Source organism: Salvia miltiorrhiza, unplaced genomic scaffold, assembly GCF_028751815.1.
Source record: "Salvia miltiorrhiza cultivar Shanhuang (shh) unplaced genomic scaffold, IMPLAD_Smil_shh fragScaff_scaffold_101, whole genome shotgun sequence".
NCBI classification, from domain to species: domain Eukaryota; kingdom Viridiplantae; phylum Streptophyta; class Magnoliopsida; order Lamiales; family Lamiaceae; genus Salvia; species Salvia miltiorrhiza.
The window spans coordinates 241,184-258,337 of NW_026651398.1; the positions used below are offsets into that span (position 1 = coordinate 241,184).

The 17,154-nt window shown below is 34.1% G+C and overlaps 1 protein-coding gene and 1 long non-coding RNA gene across 2 annotated transcripts; one reads left to right on the forward strand and one right to left on the reverse strand.

Moving 5' to 3' along the window:
* Positions 1-4,603: 4,603 nt before the first annotated feature.
* LOC131002298 (B3 domain-containing protein At2g36080-like) lies at positions 4,604-6,162 on the reverse strand. Its single transcript, XM_057928797.1, has 2 exons — positions 5,225-6,162; positions 4,604-5,073 (listed from the first exon to the last, which is right to left on the reverse strand). Exons 1-2 carry the CDS (start codon positions 5,850-5,852, stop codon positions 4,856-4,858), a joined length of 846 nt encoding a protein of 281 aa, XP_057784780.1. The 5' UTR covers positions 5,853-6,162; the 3' UTR covers positions 4,604-4,855.
* Positions 6,163-9,146: 2,984 nt separating this feature from the next.
* LOC131002299 (uncharacterized) lies at positions 9,147-12,538 on the forward strand. The gene is made up of 4 exons (XR_009094244.1): positions 9,147-9,387; positions 9,470-9,551; positions 11,595-11,659; positions 12,246-12,538. It is a non-coding gene; the product is annotated as an uncharacterized LOC131002299 (long non-coding RNA).
* Positions 12,539-17,154: the final 4,616 nt, after the last annotated feature.

Below are 17,154 nucleotides of genomic sequence, written 5' to 3' on the forward strand. Positions count from 1 at the left end.
CAAACAATTTATTAACTTTATTTCATTGAATATAATTTTTTCGACTTCACAAAGTATATGAAGTTTGATTCATATATAGTTTTCCAAACAAAATCCATTCGTTTGATTCATTTATTTTAATTTTCTTACCGTCACTCACACAGTAGTAGTTCATTTTCTTATTATTACATCACCTTTAATAAAGTATATGTTATTTATTTTTTCGATCTATTTCCCATCATATGATTCATTTTATTTTTAAAAATGTAACTAATTTAGTTTAATCAATTAGTTCAACTTTATTTCATTGAGTATAATTATTTCGACATATTATCAGATTGACATCAATACTATATTATGATACATTTTCTTCAAGTATGTGTTATATAGTTTCCCGAGCGATGTCTCATCGTATGATTCATTTTGTTTAAGTAAGATTTTTAATTACACAACATAATTCCATTGAGTAATATATTTATTCATTTATAATATATTTTATGCAATTTTATGTTTTTTAGGCTAAAACATATTCAATTGTTTTGACAAAAATATACATTACTTAAAATATAATATATTATAGGCAATTTTATTTTTGGCAAAACAACTTCAATTGTTTCTACAATATAAATATTCCTTCATTTATATAATATTTAATTTTATAATTTTCATCATTTATATTGCCCACATACGTATTCCTTCATTTATAATATATTTAATATTATATATGTCTTCATTTAATTGGCCAACATATATATTCTTTCATTTTTAATAAAATTTCCTTCATTACATATATATCTTATACAATTCAATTTATTTCATTTTGTTTTCAAATTCACTAAATAATTCAACTTTATTTCATTGAATACACTTATTTCGACTTCATTAATCACACAATAGTGATTTATTTAGTTATTGTGATATCTATTACAATACTTTATTATAATATAATCAAATAAAGTATATGTTACATACTTTTCCGATCAAAATCCCATCGTATGATTAATTGTTTTAGTTTTTATTTTTATCAACTTCACTAATTTATTTGAATTAATAAATTCAAATTGATGAACGTTGAGTATAATTATTTCTTATAATTATATCGCGTTTAATACTAAAATATAATACATTGTCTTCATATATATGTCATATAGTTATTGACTTCACTAATTTCATTCAATCAATTAGTTCAACATTATTTCATTTAGTATAATTATTTTGACATCATTATTTACACTATAGTAGTTCATTATCTTATTATCAAATCGACATCAATACTATATTACAATGCATTATCTTCAATGATATGTTATATACTTTTCCGACCAATATCCCAACGTATTCACAATTTCTTTTTTTCAAGTTCATTAATTTATTTCAATTAATTAAGTAAATTTTATTCGTATTATTACAATTATTATAATATATTTAATCTAAATATATATTATTTAATTTTTCAATCGATGCCCCATAGTATGATTCATTTTATGTTTATTTCTAACGCATAACTAATGCGTTTGTCACTACCGGACAAGGTGGCAAAGTATTACTCACATATTATTGAGGTCTCAGGTTAAAATCCCGCAAACACACCTTTTTCTTTTTATTTCGTTTTTTTTTTAAAAAAATTTCTTCCAAATGTTCTTTTTTTTAATTATATTTCGTTTTTTTTTAAAATAATCTTCCATATGTTCTTTTTTTAAAAAAATAAAAAATAATATATAATGAAAACAAATATAGGATTATTTTGAAGGGAGTCTTTAAAATTAGTAATAATAAAAATAATTAACATAAATTTCGCAACTTTTGCTTTTATTTCGATTTAAAAAAAAAAAAAAACTTCTTCCAATTTTATTTTTTTGTTATTGTATTTCGTTTTTTTTTAAATCATCTTCAATATGTTATTTTTTTAAAAATATTCGAATAAAATATATAAATCAAAACAAATTTAGAATTATTTTGAAAGGAATCTCTAAATTAGTAAAAATAAAAAAATTAACATAACATTCGCAAAATAAATTATATTTGGAAATAATCTAGGATTATTTTAGGAGAATATCTAAATTACTGGAATCAAATATAGGATTAATCTTCGGAGAATGAAAATCTCTAAATTAGTGGAATCAAATCTAGGATTATTTTAGTATAATCTCCAAATATGTGGAAACAAATTAATAAAACATAATTTTGAAAAAAAAAACAATTTACTCTTAACACAACTAAAAAATTTAATTTCGAAAAATAAATATTAATAATAAAAAAAATATCTGGAAACAAATCTATGATTATTTTTAAGAGAATCCCTAAATATTTGGAAAAAAAATAATAAAACATAATTTTGGAAAAAAAAAATAATTTACTCTTAAAACAACTAAAATATTAATTTCGGAAATAAAATAAATTTCGAAAAAATATTTAATTTCGAAAAATAAATAATAATAATAAAAAATGTGGAAATAAATTAATAAAACATAATTTTGGAAAAAAAACAAATTTACTCTTAAAACAATTAAAATATTAATTTCGGAAAAAAATAAATTTCGAAAAAAATATTTATTTCGAAAAATAAATAATAATAATAATAATAATAATAATAATAATAATAATAATAATAATAATAATAATAAAATCTGGAAACAAATTAATAAAACATAATTTTGGAAAAAAAATAAAAATTTACTCTTAAAACAACTAAAATATTAATTTCGAAAAAAATATAAATTTTAAAAGTAGTTGATAAATTTAAGGAAAGAATATTTTAAAAGAAAAATAAAAAAACGATAAAAAAAATAAAAAAAACAATTTAAAAATAAAAAATATTTTTCGAAAAAAAAATGGCAATAAAAAAAATGAAATTTACAGAAAATAAAAATGTAAATAAAATATATTTAGGAAAAGATTAAAAGTAGTTGAGAAATTTATGGAAAGGATATATTAGTAAAACCACAAATTAGCAAAAAACCGGCTCAATCAAAAAACCTTAAAAAAACCGGTTTTTCATGCAGTGCCGGACACTGCAGTGTCCGAAAATCACTACTCTTTTTTTTTTTGTTCTGTAGACAGTATTAATTCCTTCGGTGGAAGAATTAAGTTGACTGATTCCTAACAGCCCACCCCCCCCCCCAACCCACGCCACACATAGAGTGAGAAGTTCCATTGAAAAATTAAATATTTTGTGAAATTCTGAAATTTTGAACAGATCAATAATTTTGATGAATAAATAATATATTGAAAATTTCATCACTTTAAAATTCAAATTTAAAAATTAAAATATTTATTCATCAAAATTATTGATATACTCAATAATTTTTAATTTTATAAAATTTTTAATTTTTCATTTAGACCTAACACAATATATATATATATATATATATAGGGTTAGCTTATATTGAGATTTTAAATATTTTGAGATTTTGAGATAAATGAACATATCAATAAATTCTTTGAACATAACCAATATAACTGATGAACATATGAATCTATTTAATTTATTTAAAAAACATGCCACTTGTAGGGATTGAACCCCAGACCAACGCGCGTTCATAAAAATTAATTGACAAGTTCATCAAAATGTACTTATATGTTCATTTATCTCAAAATCTCAAAATATATATAAATCTCAATTGAACCAATTCCTATATATATATATATATATATATATATATTATAACTCTGCTTGTATGTTCCATGATTATAGTTGTGCTTATATGATAGACAATAACATTAAATTATATACAGTCCCCACTAAAGTGACAGTTGTTTGACCAGCTTGAGAAAAAAATATCCTAAATTAATGTTTAATATTTTTTTGTAAAGCTATGTACCAAATAATCCAATATTATTGGACCGCACAACTGAAAACGGTGAGGTCAATATCTCAAGAAGCTATGTAATAATTTTCTCAAAATTCAAACCGACCCACAATTAACGTTCACATATACATAAAATTTCTAATGCATTTCCTCAAAAAAAAAAAAAAGGTAAAAACAATTCTATTGCCGCGACAGCCGATCGAGAATGCATGATTACGAATTCTATATCATATCCCTCTATCCTTAAAAATTGTAACACAAGAAAGATGTCACAATTTAAAAAAAAAAAAATTGTAATAATTATATTTGAGTGGAGATTAAATTTCACACATTTTTATAAATAGTGAGAAAGAAAATTTGTGGGATCATTTCTATATAAGAAAAAAGTCATGATTTTCACTTTTTCAGTGACATACCGATATAATTATAAAATCACAATTTTCAAAGACGGATGGAGTATATAATTGTGCGAACGCAACAAACTATTACAAAATAATACTCCAATGCATGCTTACGGTTCAAGTAATCATTTGAGAAATAATAACTTCTGAAAATGAAATTTTAGTTTATTATGGGATTCGAATTTAGAATTACACATTAATTCAGCAATATTGTACTATTTTTTATGGTATAAGGATCGAAAATAATTTTTAATTTATATTTTAAAATTATTAAATCCAATTCTTTCTGTATATATATATATATATATATATATACACACACACATATAATTTATTTATCGACGATGATTTCATTTGGAACGGGAAGAATTATTTTTATAATAATATACATAAGAGAAAATGAAAAAATGTGACTAAGCTGAATGTGTATTTATTTCCTTGTTGAAACGAAGATTACTTGTTCAACTTGACAACTAGTACCCCATGAATTGATTGAGGCCATGTTTGGGCAGAAATAATTCATCAGACTTTGTCTAAATTAAAGCCAGTAATATAATCCCCAACTATATGTGCAGAAACAGTGACTGTTTGATTAAGGGAAACAACAATTTAAATCAAACTAGGAAATTGTAGCAGTCACATCTCCACCAACTCTCAACTCGTGCCTTAAATATTTGCCGAATCACACACGTAGCTTACCGTCTGACCGCTGCGACCATGGCTCGAGTAGTACTCATGGTATGGCTCTTCGTGGGCTTCACCCTTGCCCGAATCCAAAGTCGAGGGCTCGGGTGAGGGCGAGGGCTCGTCCTCGTCCCATTCTAGGTTCACTCCGAATAATCTCAACCTCTTCGAATTCCCGTTTCTTTCTTTTACGATATTCTCTGCACATATATTGATCAGATTAATTTACTGTAACGATCCGCTGAGATTCAATCATTTTGAACTCGTACTAATGGAAAAACAAAAAAAAAACAAAAAATCTTCTTAATTAAAGAATAGTAAATTAAAATAGGATTTTGTTTTTGTAGTTACCTGCATGAGGGCAGTCGGTTTGGTAGAAAACAGAAGAATTAGATGAGTGGGTAGGATAAGGATGGGCAGTGTAAAGTAGGCCGCCCCAGGCAGCGGGCGGCGGAGGGGCAGCGGCGTCTTGTCCGCTCCTCCGGCGCCAGCCGATAAAGAGGCGGGCGAGGTCGTTGGGGTGGCGAGCGAAGAGGACGATGTCGCCGGCGTCGAGCCTCTTCTCCTTGACGAAGCGGCTCCAGCCCTTGGTGAGCACGTAGCTCTGGCTGCTGTTCCAATAGGAGTATCGGAACCGCCACGATTTGCCGGCCTCGTCCTCGAAGCCCAGCAGCAGCCCCTTCTCGCCGCCGCCGCCGTTCAAGGGGAAGTACTTCTCGGCGTGCTGCTTGGGTATGACGAGGCGGTTGAGCTTGCCGACGTCGCTCGGCGTCAGGGGCTTCTCGAACAAGGGCTCTTTGGAGAGGTGGTGCTTGGCGGCGGCGCCGTCGTCCTCGGTGAGGAGCTCCTCTTCGTCGTCGTTGTTGAGGTTGAGGCGGAACGCCACGGCGCGGGGGGAGGCGGAGCTGGCCCACAAAGCTGGGGCTTTTGCAGAGCCGGCTTCCATCATGTATGGAGATAGCCAATGGTTGATTGGCATTTTTGTACGAGTGTGATCAAAATGGAAAGAAAACAGTGGAATTTAAAGAAATTCCAAGCTATTGTGTTTTTGATATGATTAATTATCCAAACAGTGAATTTCTCCTTTTTCTCTGGCAAATAATTTGAGTATTTTATTGATATAGGAAACTGTGAGACTATTTGAGAATGAACAGTAAAGCAGCTTGCTATTGTAGAGAGAGAGGGTGGGAATTGGGATATATCATATATGTATGTATAGTGATAATTCAGTTTTGAAAACTATAGCATTGTGGATTAAAAACTGTTTGTACAGTAGGAATTGGTTTGTAACTATGGGCCTCATCGATCAGGTATGGTACATTTATTTTTGTTTATTGTTGGATAATAGGCTACACTTGTCTCTTATTTTATACTAACCAAATGCAATAAATGAACCATAATTTTGTCAATTACTAATATATTCATAAAACTAATAATATCGTAATGCAACCATAATTACTGTTTCTTTTTATAGTGGTTTATAGATCTCTCGTATTGGTTGTAGAAACAACCTGTCATGTTATAACATTATAATTATATTACTATAACGAATTAAAGTTCGTGTCTACTATATATTTTCCCCTTTCTTTTAGTTTTCTGCTTTTAGAAATTTCTTTTATCATTTTTTTTTTTTGCATCATCTTTTATCAAAATTATTGTGCCACCAGAATCCAGATTCTCAGACAACGGCTTGATTTATATGCACGATTTATAAGAATTTCATTTACCATATTTGCCCTACGATCTTGTAGGGATGGCATTTCATATAATTATATTTTAATGTTGCATTTGATATTTAATTCCCAATTATCAATTCATATACATTTAAAAAAAAATTAAAATTAGCAATCCATATATTAATTTATGCAATTGTATTTGATTATATTATTACAACATAAAACGTATAGATAAAAGGGAGCTTTAAAATTAATATTAAAATACAAAAGAGAAATCAAATTAATCACAATTCGATTGACACTTCATCTGATTTCATATTTCCTCTTTTCAATTCGTTCTATATGGTCGAAGCTCTCTTGTCAATCTAAGAATGGACTTTAAGTAATTTAGAGAAACAATTTGGGATTCAGAGGCCAATATTAAATAATGTCTTTACATGCGATTTTATTTATATAAGTTTCACATATATTATTTATGAAATGCATTATATGAGACCTGAGTCAAAATGTGGAATAATATGGAGTATATAGTACATGTGATGTTATTTATTTAATGTTCAAATTATTTAGGAAATGCTTAATATGAGGTTGAGATAAAATATATATTGAATAATTTCTTATGCGGTTTTATTTATTTAACTTTCAAAATATTTAAGAAATGCATATATGATATCTAAGCCAAATTATTGAATAATATACACGTGATCTTATTTCTTTAAGTTTTGAAATAATTAGGAAATGTTAAGTTTTGAAATAATTAGGAAATGCATAATATAGAGTTGGAGTCAAAATGTTGAATAATATCTTATAGGCAATTTTATTTATTTAATTTTTGAAGTATTTAGAAATGGCATAATATATGGGCTAATGCAAATTATTGGATAATATCTTATACTATTTGATTTTATTTATTTATTCAAAGTATGCATAATACGTGCGGAACCTGAGCCAATATATTGAATAATATATTAGATATGATCTTATTTAGGTTAAGTATCAAATTCTCCTATCGATGGCGTCTCTATTACGTATAAGACTGTATAGTCAGGGTTAGAGCTGTTTACTACCTCAACGTGTCAAAATCGCACCAAATATCTCCCCGATAGGGGGAATTTGGTACTCAACTCTTTCTAGCGGTGTTAACCACCGTTAAAACGCAGGGGGTATTTGGTGCGATTTTGTCATGTTGAGGTAGTAAACCGCTCTAACCCTGACTATAGGGTCTTGTACGCGATTAAGAACGCCATCAATGGGGGAATTTGGTACTTAATTAACTCTTTTATTTATTTATTTAATGTTTGGAGTATATAGAAAATTCATGTTATGTAAATTTGAGAATATGTTATGTAAATTTTGAAACTAAATAAAGTCATATATTGATGTGTATTTATTTTATTCATATCATACTACACCATTATGACTTATCATGCCCATTCTTTTTGGGCCTGTATTTTTCCTAGTCCAACCCAACCTTAAATCGGAGTACCTTGCCGCCACGTTGAGTCGGATCAATTTTTCAGCTATGTATATTAAAAATTTAATGTTTAATTTAAAATTGAATCGGTGATAATTTTACAAATAAATACAACTCAATATCATAATTGATGCAATATTAAAAATTAATTTCAATTTAAAAATACATGATACCAAATTAGTTGTCTATACTTTTTTTTTTGAGCAGAAAATGGAGCAACTTTATTGATCCGGTACCAGCAGTACCAAAGAAATACAAAGGGGAGAGAAAAAGATGAGAAAGGGAGAACAGAAGACAAACAAAAACATCCGCTCAAGACTCTCCAGGCAAAGCTGCGGTGTACCAACTCCTGAACTCCTCTGTTGATTTCTGCACATTATGGATCGTCATCCAACTCCACAATCTCGACTTAAGCTCAACAATCATCTTGTACGAATTCCACTCGCCAAGTTGGAATTTACACTCATTTCTCACTTTCCAGATACTCCAAATAACTCCAGACCACACACTAAGTAGGAAACGTTTTTCTTTCTTACAACCAAGATTGATGAAGGCGTTAAAGTGGTTTTTTACCTTGCACGGCAGAACCGTTTGCTTGCCAAGTGTCATATCCCAGTTTTTAATCACTGATTAAAGACTTAATAATTAGGGTTCGGCATCCATTAATAATAAAACTGATTTGATTTATCTGATATGATTTAATTGTTATATATGTGTTTTGATGTGCTAAATTCTTATTATTTTTTTTTGAATCCGTTTGAGATTTAAAGGATTATTGAGTAGTCAATAATTATTATTTCGGATTATAACTGACTTAGCAAAGTCATGTTATTTAATTTATATACGATAGAAATAATATTTCTATTATTTACTTGAAGTCGTAATTAATTTTCGACTTATAAAACGAGTTATAAAATATGTAATTTATAGAGAGTTATAACGAAGCTTCGTTATATGAGAACCCGAAATTAGTATTACAAATACAGAATAAGGATTTTATTCATCACATTCATCTAGCACCTACACATTTCCACATCCATCTTACTCTTAAATAAATTGATGGTGTTGGAAACACTCATCATATGCCAACCATCCCACTAAACACTCATCATTCCACTAAACACTCATTATTCCACACACTCATCATTCCACTAAACACTCTTTACACTTTCTTTTGCCAGCCATCTTCTACACCTTTAACATCTCAACATGCAATTAGCTTTTATTTAATCAAAATCTTATCATCAATCCTCTGCCATTTCAATTAGACAAAAGCCAAGTTTTAAAAGCTAAGTTTCCTTCTATTAGTTCATCCGCTCTTTCCTTCTCTTTTCAACACACCCAACAAAGTTTAAAGTGCAGAGGTAAGTGTTCCAACCAATTCTCTTCTTCTTCCTTGGGGATACAACCCTCCATTTTAACTATGTTTATGTTTCCAAATTCCAGTAATCAAGCAGATTCAGATCCAAATTCATTGTTAAATTGTTGATTCGCAGATCAAACTTTGTGAGTTCAGAAAATTATCAAGGTTACCTCCTACTTTACTTTCTCCATACATTCATTTGTTAAATTACAAAACTATGATTCAAATGAAAACAGATCGAACACACGCATCCATTACCACTTCTTTTAGACTATTATTGTTTCAATTACATCAGCTTATCACCATCAGAGAACCACCAACAGAATAATACACACGCACACATTTTACTATATTCTCTAATCTATTACATGTACAATCAGTTTTAATAAAAAGGAAATGAATGATTGAAAGAACAGATTAATAAAACCCTAATTTTGCTTTTGTGCGTGTGACTGGAATTTGGGGGGATGAGTCTCCCGTCCTTGTGTGTCCGAGTCAGGGGAGGGAGTGAGACAGCCGGGGGCTGCTCACGGTCGGCGACGGCGGCGGCGGCACAGCCGCTAGCCCTTGTCCTGCCAAAACGAGAGAGAAGAGGGTAGAGAGAGAGATGGTTAGGGCTTCTGTAAAAATAAAAAAAAGAGAGAGAGATACGGGAAAAAGGGGGAGAGACTTATCTTTTCCGGCGACACGGCGGAAGCAGCGGCGCAGCGACACGAACGGCGGTTCTGTTCGGCCGGAAAAGAGGAGAAAATGGAGGAGTTCAGATCTGTTTTTTTTTTAAAATAGAAAGGAGAGGAAAGGGAGCTCAGATCTGGAGCCTACCTTCACGGCGAGGCAAGGCTCGGCCATCCACCACGATTCCGGCCATGGCGGAGACGGCGGAGAACGGGGGAAGCGGCGCGGCGACGCTCGGCTTTTCACAACGGCCGAAGAAGGCACATGCAGCGGCGGAGAGGCCTCTGTCACCCTGTTCCAAGGCTGGGGACGACCAGGCGGCGCCGTGCTTGGCCACGGCGGAGGCGGCAGTGGCACGCGAAGGCGGCGGCGTGCGGCTGACCTCAGCCGAGTGAGAGTAAGAGAGGCGAGAGAGAGAGCCGAGAGGGAGAGTGAGAGTGTTATGTGTGCTGAGTGTGTGTATTTGTGTGATGTGCGTGTGTTATGTGTTTGTGTGTGTGATATATGTGTGTTATGTTAGGGTTAGGATTTAATTGGGCTTTTTTTTATTAATTTTGTTTGGGCCGATTTATTTATTTAGCTTGGGCCGAAAGTTTTAAATAAAATGGGCCGATTTTATTTTATGTTGCTGGGCCTTCCTGCTTTGTAAAAAAAAAAAAAAAGGAATGGGCCGATTTTTATTTAATAAAATGTAATGGGCCCATTTTAATTAAGTTTTGAACTGTTAATTGATTAATAAAGCCTACGAATTTTTGGCCTTATTTTTTTTTAAAAAAAAAATGTTTGAATTTACACTAAATTATTTAGTGAATTTAAATCTCTTGATTTAAATTTTAATATTTAAAGTTGGGATTATTTATTCTAAATGAAGTCCATTCTATTATTTAAATTATTAATGGACTTTAAAGCAAATATTTTGGGATTAAGTCCTATTTATTACATGATAAAATTATTTTCAAAGCTTACGAGTATGGATTTTTTTTAAATGGTTAAAATGTTTTATTTCATCTCAATGTATTTTAAAATGTTTTATTATTTATAAATGAATAATGGAATTTCTTATTTATTTACATGATAAAAAAAATGTGGAATTGTGTTATAGAATGATTAAGTATATGATTTACTTTATCAAATGAGCTTGAGATTTAATTGAGATATTAAATTACTAAGCATGTGTTTATAAATGATTTATTTATTTAAGTGATGAAAATGTGCGAAGTATGAGAAAGCATGATTTATAATGATTAAATTTTCAGGGTGATAATATATGGCTTGTTCTTAATTGATGGAGTACTTGACTAAATGACGGGTGTAGAGGGAGGTTATGGATTATGTACATGTTGATGTTCGAACAAATGGGTTCGAACCTATATAATAGTTACATGATAATTGATTACATTTTATTGATTGAATGAAACGAGATTAATATGGATGCTAGAACCCTAAAACTTTAAAAGATACCCTAGGCACGTAGAATTAGACTTTGTCTTATGACAATTTCTTCACGAACTTATCGACTCTTCATCAATGAAGGTCCGGGCGACAGAAAGTGAAGCAGAAGAAGAAACGATTCCACGCCAGCTTTAAGAACAATTGAGGTGGGCATTATTTTATTATTACGTATATAGAGATCCCCTGCGTGACGTAGGCCTCATATGCGAATATATATGCATGATATGTTTTGACTATTTATTCAGTTCTTATAAAATGCTTATATGTTCAATGCCCTTTATGAAAATGAAAATGTTATGAAAATGAAATGTTTATGAAATGATTGACTGCCAAAATGTTTATGTTTTTATATGTATCCTATCTGTGTTGGTTCGCCAACTTTAAAGGAAATCCAATTGGGATCCTATGCTAGACAAAGGTCGCTAGCTAGGGTTAACGTGTACACTCATGGAGACCGCGAGTCGCTTGCGACCGGTCTTGGCGTCCGTGGTAAGGAGGCCTCCTTCCCGGCGCGTGACAGAAAGGACAGATATGGATCATATAGACTGAAAATGGGATGCATCCACCTTTATGAAAATGAACGAAATGTTTTAGTAAGCGCAGGTCATTTATGAAAACCCCTGTGTGTTACTGTTATGGCAGTTCAATTTATATATGTATGCATGTTGTATTTTCGGCTTATGTCACTGAGTATTTTTATACTCAGCCCTGCATGTATTTCTAAATGTGCAGGTTGAGCAGGCGATGGAATGGATCGGTGTTGAGCGGATTTCCCTTTTGATGTTTATGTAATGAAACCTTGAGTATGCATCTCCATATGCATAACTCACACGTTTTTCCGCTGCAAACACTCTGAATTTATTATCGTATTGTGGAACTTATTACTCCTTCATTTTGTTTAACTTTCATTTGGGGTTTAGTCGTTATGGCTGGCTCATTTGTTAATTACCTAAGTGGTTATATATATATATACCACTAGTTTGTTGTTATTAATGTTGGTTATTTGGTAAATCCCTTTTAAATTTCCATTTCTTATTGTTCACCCAAGTCATAACCCCGGTTAACCCGTCATTGGGATAGTGGGCTGTGACACCAAGCCAAGCCACGACCTCGCTCCACAGTTGATATACCTTATCACAGCTCAAAAACAGGTGGTCTGCCGTCTCGATCGTCGCCTTGCAGAAAACACATAAAGCCTCCTGATGTTGGATGTTCACCTTCCTTTTCAAAAGATTTTCACACGTAGCCATTCGTCCTCTAAGAGCTTTCCACGCTGTAGTGATCACTTTTGGTGGTGCCGGGGCTTTCCAGATGATAGCAAGTTCCAGATCACTCCCCCTGATAGAATTTCGGCCATCCGCTGCACTTATAGTTTTGTAGGCGGATTTGACTGTAAATGAGTCATCTTTTGAGACCTTCCATCTCCATTTATCAGCTTTCCCCTCACAAATTCGGACGTGTTTGATAATATTGACTAGACGCTGCACCTGCTCCTTCTCTCTTTCTAAAAGCTCCCGGTTCCAACTGAAACTCCACACCCACTCTCCCTCCTTCCACTCCCCCATGCTCGAGATTGATCCATTCTGGTTGCTGCTAAGACGATAGAGTCTTGGGAATTGATCGGAGAGTCTACTTTCTCCAATCCACAGGTGGTTCCAAAAGATAAAGCCTGCCCCGTCTCCAACTTGAATTTCCATATTCTCCCTGAGCCATTTCCCGTTCGGGCCCCAGCTCAAACTAAGAACCTTTCTCCACCACCCAGTTTTAGAATCGACACTCCCCTCCATACGAAAACCCCCGTCATCCCAACAGATTTCCCCATGGTTACTCCTAATCACTCGCGCCCAAAGTGACTCTTTTTCCATTAGAAACCGCCAAAGCCATTTAGCCAAAAGTGCCGAATTGAACCATCCCAAATTTTTAAGACCAAGTCCCCCTTCCCCGTGCTCCCAACACAGGTCCTCCCATTTGACCCAACAAATCTTCTTAGTCGCTTCTCCTCCCCCCCCAAAGAAACTTGCACATCAGCGATCTAATTGCTGTTAACACATTTTTCGGAATTTTTGAGAAAGAAAGGTGGTAGATAGGGATGGAGAGCAACACCGACCGGAGGAGAGTAACCCTTCCGGCAAACGAGATCTTCCTAGTTTTCCAACCGTTGATCTTTCTTTCCACTTTTTCCACCACGTAAGCCCAGTCCGTCGCCCTTGAGAGATGGCCTCCAACCTTGACTCCGAGGTACTTGACTGGGAGTGAGCTAACACGGCATTTAAGATGATCTGCCATAACTGATTTCTCTTCATTTTTGATGTTGATTCCGAAAAAACAACTTTTGTCAAAGTTCACTGTCAAACCCGAAAGCACCTCAAAAATCTTGAGAATACTCCTAATAGCTCGGGCATTTTCAACCTTCTCTGAGACGAGGAAAATGGTGTCATCAGCGTATTGGAGATGTGATACGCGAAGTTCCCCATTTCCGGCTTTGAAGGGTTCGAGTAAACCCCTCTGCACTGCTCTTTCCGTGAGGATATTCAGCCCCTCTGCCACGATTAGGAAAAGGAAAGGTGACAGCGGGTCACCTTGACGAATCCCACGTTCCAGCTGGAATTCCCCGGAGGGGCTCCCGTTTACAAGGACATTAGTAGTCGCCGAGCGAAGACACCCTGAAATCCACCTTCTCCATCTGTGACTGAAGTTCATCATCTCCATCATATTGTCCAAAAAATCCCAGTCCACCGTATCGTATGCTTTGGCGAAATCAGCTTTGAACATGGCAAGACCTCTTCTCTTTTTCTTTGCGGCCTCAATCAGTTCATTCAGCACCACCACGCCATCGAGGATGTACCTTCCTTCCACAAAAGCACTTTGGGGCTCCGAAATAATATCCTTCAGTACTTGCTTCAATCTCCCTGCAAGAATTTTAGCAATCACCTTATAAAGACAGCTAATAAGTGAAATGGGTCTGAAGTCGCCAAGATCGGAGGCCGTGGTTTTTTTCGGAATTAAAACCACAAAGGATGGGTTGCTTCCTTTCGCCAGAATTCCATTAGTATGGAACTCCCTCAAAACCGACAGAAGATCACCTTTAATGACCTCCCAACATCTCTTCATAAAGAGGAAATTAAAGCCATCGGGCCCGGGGCTCTTACCACCGTCACAGTTCCACACCGCCTCCTTGATCTCTTCTTCAGAAAAGGAACGATCGAGCCACTCTCTTGCTGAATCTGAAATTTTCCGGTTAACACAATCATCTGGCAACCTAAGGCAAGCTCTGGATCTTTTCCTGAATTGAGAATGAAAATGATCCTTGACAATTCTTTTCACTTCGTTGGGTTCCTGAATCCATGCCCCGTCCATGTTAAGCCCCGAAACATTATTCCTCGCTCTTCTGCCATTAATAGCCTTGTGGAAAAGGCTACTATTCAAATCCCCATCCTTAAGCCACCGATTACAAGCCCTTTGAGCGAGAGTACTGTCCCGATGCTGCAACTGAGTAAGGAGATTTGCTTCCGCTTCACATCTCAAAACAGCCTCTTCCTCTTCCAACCCGAACACATCATCAATAGAGTCCCATTTGAGTATTTCCGTCTTGAGTTTTGAAATATTCTCCTCGACAATCCCGAATCCCGCCTTACTCCAAACCTTGAGATCTTCTTTCAATCTTTTGATTTTCTCTTTAAACACAAAGCAACTTCTTCCAGAAATTCCGATACGTTGCCAAGAGTCTCGAACCACTGTGTCAAAATCCGGATGAGTTGTCCAAGCGTTGAGGAACCTGAAAGGTTTCGGTCCCCAGTCCACCTTATTCGTTTCAAGGAGAATTGGGCAATGGTCTGAAATCGATCGTTGGAGCCCTCTCGCCTTTGTGAAAGCCCAAACTGACAACCATTCTTCATTCACCAAAAATCTGTCCAGTTTAGATTTGCACTTCCCTTGTGGTTGATACCACGTGAAAGTTCTTGCTTGAAGTCTAATTTCTTCCATCTCACTTCTTCTCACGAAAAGGTCGAAACTCTGGATATCTCTAGCTGACACCTGCGTGCCCCTTCCATTTCTTTCGGCCAGGTTTCGAATCGAGTTAAAGTCCCCCCCGAAGCAAACACACAGATCTCTATTTTGCCTCGCAACCAACTCCAGCTTATCCCACAAAAGCTCTCTATCCTGTAAACTTTGGGGAGCGTAAACATTAACCAAACAACATCGAAAATTCCCATCTTTCCACACCCCATTGACGATCACCGCTCCCGGCGTATCCCACTGACTTGAGCTCGAGAATTTAGAAGCATTCCAAATGGTAAGAATTCCCCCCGACCTGCCTTCAGCATTGCGAAATGCGTATCCAAAGTCATCAGAACCCCAGATAGTATTGAATTCCACATCCCCCATTTTTTCCAATTTTGTTTCTTGGATGAAACACACATCGATCTCCTGTTTATGAATCAACTCTCTCACTTCCCTTTTTTTAACTCTACTTCCCAGCCCTCTGATATTAAAAGACATCAACTTCATAAGGAAATTGTTACCTGTTTCTCCCCGGCGCCATCGATCTTCTCAGCCTCACCCAACTCTTTCGCCATCTCCAGATCACCAACAGAAGAAGAAAGGCCAAGTTTTTTCCCGAAATCCCATATTCTCGTCCCTTCCTCCACCAGAATTTGGTTAACTTCTGCAGAAACCTCCTCAGAAATCGGAGCCTTACTTGGGAAACCCTCCCTCTCCTCGTCTCCTTCACCCCCGCTAGGTAACAGGAGAGATTTCTCCTTCCCTGCAATCCCTTTCCTCGAAAGCATGTTGGTTGAGTGAGGTTTCTTGATTCTATTTTGCAGCAGGCGATTAAGCCCAAATTTGATTGGAATGTCTCCGCCAAGTCTTTTCCTCCTCTGTTTTTGTCTTCTCTTTTCTCCCTTTGCCTGTCGTTGTGTCTGCTCCTCTGGGTTAACCTGACCTAAGTCGTTATTCGAAAGAGGTTGGCAGTAGAAAGGGCCGCGTTTAATAACTTAATTTACCTCCACCAATTAATCTTTTAATTTTTAGAGGAAGTCCACTAATCAATTTTTAGGCAAGACGGCCACTGGTTATAAACTTATGTAAATATATTACAAGAAGGCAAAAATTATGAATTTAAAGATGAATAAATTTATAAAAAAAAATTAGCACCTGGTGTTTAAAATTAATATACGAGAATATATTTTTGCTATAAAAAAATTATAATTATAGGTGGTCTTAATTGGAGTTAATTTAATATTGTATTAGTATATTTATATATGACTTTATAATTGGTTGATTGATTAAACCAATAATGAATCTATAATTTTAAAAATATCATATTTAATCTTAACATAAATTAATAGATTATATATATGTTTCTAACTAAATATATATATATATATATATATATATATATATATAGGGGAGGGCTACGGTAAAAACACTTCTTAAAATATAAATATAAACGTTTTTTAATGTACGAATTTTATCCAACAAGGTTACGAATTCATCAAACATAGTTACAAATTATGAAAAATAATTTTTTGCTACCTTTGTGATTCGAACCCTGGACCACGAATTCATCCAACAGGGTTACGAATCAACCGTAGATCTTGATGATCTAAGGGCTGAAAATCATTTATATTTTATACAC

What these genes read in the sequence shown, in the direction of transcription:
- LOC131002298 (XM_057928797.1), bottom strand. Translation starts at nt 5,852, where the DNA reads ATGCCAATCAACCATTGGCTATCTCCATACATGATGGAAGCCGGCTCT. An exon ending in AACCGACTGCCCTCATGCAG is followed by an intron (nt 5,074 to 5,224) that starts GTAACTACAAAA and finishes ATATATGTGCAG; the next exon opens with AGAATATCGTAAAAGAAAGA.